Source organism: Amaranthus tricolor, chromosome 15 (genome assembly GCF_026212465.1).
Source record: "Amaranthus tricolor cultivar Red isolate AtriRed21 chromosome 15, ASM2621246v1, whole genome shotgun sequence".
Taxonomy (NCBI): domain Eukaryota; kingdom Viridiplantae; phylum Streptophyta; class Magnoliopsida; order Caryophyllales; family Amaranthaceae; genus Amaranthus; species Amaranthus tricolor.
In genome coordinates this window covers 10,353,705-10,356,924 of record NC_080061.1, presented here as the reverse complement: position 1 = coordinate 10,356,924, position 3,220 = coordinate 10,353,705, and the positions used below count along the sequence as shown (strand labels likewise).

Sequence of the window (3,220 nt, the reverse complement as noted above, 5' to 3'; positions counted from 1 at the left end):
CTTTGTCCAAAAGTTAAATTTTTTACATGTAGAGAATTTTGCCACCCACAATTTGGTACAAAACAATGAAGGCGACGGCCGGCAAGCAAGGAACCAAAACCCGTTCTCAAATTAGGTTTTAATAATACCTCTTGACCATGTACACCTTCACAACAAATACTTCCGTGGAATTGCATAATCATAAAATTGGTCTACAACATCACAATCAACTATTCCTATTTGGAGATCAATTCATTATATCTAAACACAAATTTTCAAAAGCTCCACGTTTCACAATGAAATTATTTTTATTAAATTGAATTATTGTACAATTATTATGATAAAGATGATCACTTATTATCTTAAAGTAATTATTTACAATTTTAATATAATTACTTTTAAGGTTTTAGAGTGATTAGTTGAAATTTTAAAATAATTAATTAAATAAATTGGCTAATTTTGTTTTTTTGTTCTTCTTTGTTCTTCTTGTTTATTTTTTTACAATTTTCAAAGTAAATTTTAAGCCTTAATATATTTAAATTAAATATGCACAATAAAAATTATAAAAAATACATGATAAAAAAGTATATAATAAGATGAATCTAATGAGATCTTACATAGATATATTTTATCTTCTAAATATATCTCAAAAACCTTAATCAAATTTATTTTTTTTAAAACGATAAAAACATTAAAAAACAAAAAATACATACGTTGGCCATTTACAAGACAAAACCAAATTCATCTTAGTGTAACACCAATGTGCGGTAACAAAAATAGAAATTTGTACATTTTCATTGTGAGAAAGGGAATATTAAGTAGTTAAAAAAACATTCAACATAGACAATAATACTATTCATTTCCAATTCTAATTGTATGATACTAATAATTAATTTGAAAGAAGATAATATATCAACAATTTATATTTACTTATAATTAAATGATTATAGATTATAAGATTAATAAAGCAGAAACCTTCTATTCATCTAAACAATTACTTTTAATAACTAAAACAATACAAAAAAAATATAAATATAGTCTTTTTATTATAGAAATAGGCTAAAAGAATATATTTAATAAGGATCGAACGCATAACTTTTCTTGATAAGTGATATTTTTAGTTGCCCTCTATTAAAACATGTTCATTCGGATTATTAGTTTAATTTCAGGTCAACTATTTCGAATCGATTTAAAATTAAATCTTGCATCTATATGAACTTTTACATAATATTAAAGTTATTTTAAAGTCTAATCAAAATTGAGTTAAGTTTCAACATTAAATATATATCGAGTCCTCGAATATATTTTTTAATTATCAAACATAAAAGTAGTTTTAAAAAACCGGAGTACAGCCAATAAGAAGAAAAAGCCGTTTGGCGTCTCACGCCATAGTGGGTCCCAAAAGTTGCCAACCATAACCATTCTTTCTTTGTGATTTGTCTAAATATTCAAATTTAGCCGTTGCAGTTACACCATCTCCTCTTATTTCATAACATTTAAATATTCTCATCCCTTCAACTATACCAATCCTCCATTCCCCTCCTTCCTCATTTCCCTCCCACCTTTTTTTCCATCCTCCATCAACCTTTTCATTGATAAAATGTGTTCCATTCTTCGTAACCCAAAAAGATCACTATCAACCCCTCTTCTTTACCTATCTAGCAGCTCAAATACCAGTCAATCCAGCAATGATACAACAGAGGACAATCAAAATCAAAATCCGAATCCATTTTGTTATTCGGGTCGGATCCAGTTATTAGATGTAACCCTTTTAAAATGGTCCAAACCCAACTCAAATTCCAAGTCATACGTACTCCTGGATGTACTTTCAGGTCATGTAGGAGCAATTTCATGTTTAGCTTTATGTGGTGAATTTGTATTGAGTGCATCCCAAGGAAAGGATATAATTGTTTGGCAACAACCGGATTTAAGGCAGTTTACTAAGTTTGGTACTGGGGATGGATCTGTTAAAGCTCTTGTTACTGTTGGGAATAAGGTATTTACTGCCCATCAAGATAGTCGGATCCGGGTCTGGAAGGTTTCTAGAAGATCGGAGAATGTTTTCCGTCTTGTTGACACGCTTCCCACTACGAAAGATTGTTTAGGTAAGTGTATGAAACAGAGTAATTATGTAGAAATTAGAAGACATCGTAAAAAATTATGGATTGAACATGCTGATAGTATTTCTTGTTTAGCTGTTGAAAATGGGTTAATTTATTCTGGGTCTTGGGATAAAACTTTAAAGGTATGGAGATTATCAGATCTAAGATGTTTGGAATCCATTAATGCTCATGATGATGCACTTAATGGGTTAATTGCAAGGAATGGGATTGTTTACTCTGCTTCAGCTGATGGAAAAATCAAAGTATGGGGTAAAGATATGATCAAAAACCCGAGCTCGAATTCGAGTTTTCATAAGTTGGAAGCTGTTTTGGAGGGACATAAGGATGTATCCATGAATGCTGTGATCGTTTCCGGGAATGGGAATGAAAGAGTGTATGGAGGGGAATCAAATGGGTATTTGATGGGATGGGAAAGGGAAAGAACAGGGAAATGGAAAATGGTGGTAGAGGTAAAAGGACATGAATCAGCTGTTTTGTGTTTGAGTTTAATGGGGGAGATTTTGTGTAGTGGATCAGCTGATAAGAGTATTTGTTTATGGAGAAGAGAAAATTTGAGAGGAGGGATTTGCAAAGTAGGGGTTATAAGAGGACATGAAGGTCCAATTAAGTGTTTGCAAGCATCAAGTAATTGTGTTGGAGGAGGGTTTTTGTTGTATAGTGGAAGTCTTGATAAAAGCCTAAGAGTTTGGTGGGTTTCTAAGGATATCAATGATGTAGAACAAGAATTATGATTTACAACAACGCCACAGTTTTAATCCTAACAATACAATACGAGGTTACGAATTGAAACAAAGAAAAATTAGTATTTTGGGTGTTTAATTAATCAGTCTGTCTTGTATAAACCGTCTAACGGTGAGACGATCTCAAAATGAGAAACTTACAAGCTAAAAGTTTAAGTTATTGGGTTATTTAACTGTCTCATACATGAATTTGTGATAATTAAGATAGATTGAAGCATTGGTCGCCATTTTTGAGAATGTCCATTGCTTTAGAAGATGATTTATTTGATTTTGTAAAGTGTAAATCCTTAGGTATAAGTTGTTTTCCTTCATTGGTTAAATTTTTTTTTTTTTTTTATGTTTTTTTACTTGTATGTATGGGATGTATACGATGTGAGA

General features: G+C 30.9%; 1 protein-coding gene across 1 annotated transcript; it reads left to right on the top strand.

Annotated features, from left to right (window-relative positions):
- Positions 1-1,463: 1,463 nt before the first annotated feature.
- LOC130801955 (protein JINGUBANG) lies at positions 1,464-3,220 on the top strand. Its single transcript, XM_057665931.1, has one exon. It carries the CDS (start codon positions 1,580-1,582, stop codon positions 2,831-2,833), a length of 1,254 nt encoding a protein of 417 aa, XP_057521914.1. The 5' UTR covers positions 1,464-1,579; the 3' UTR covers positions 2,834-3,220.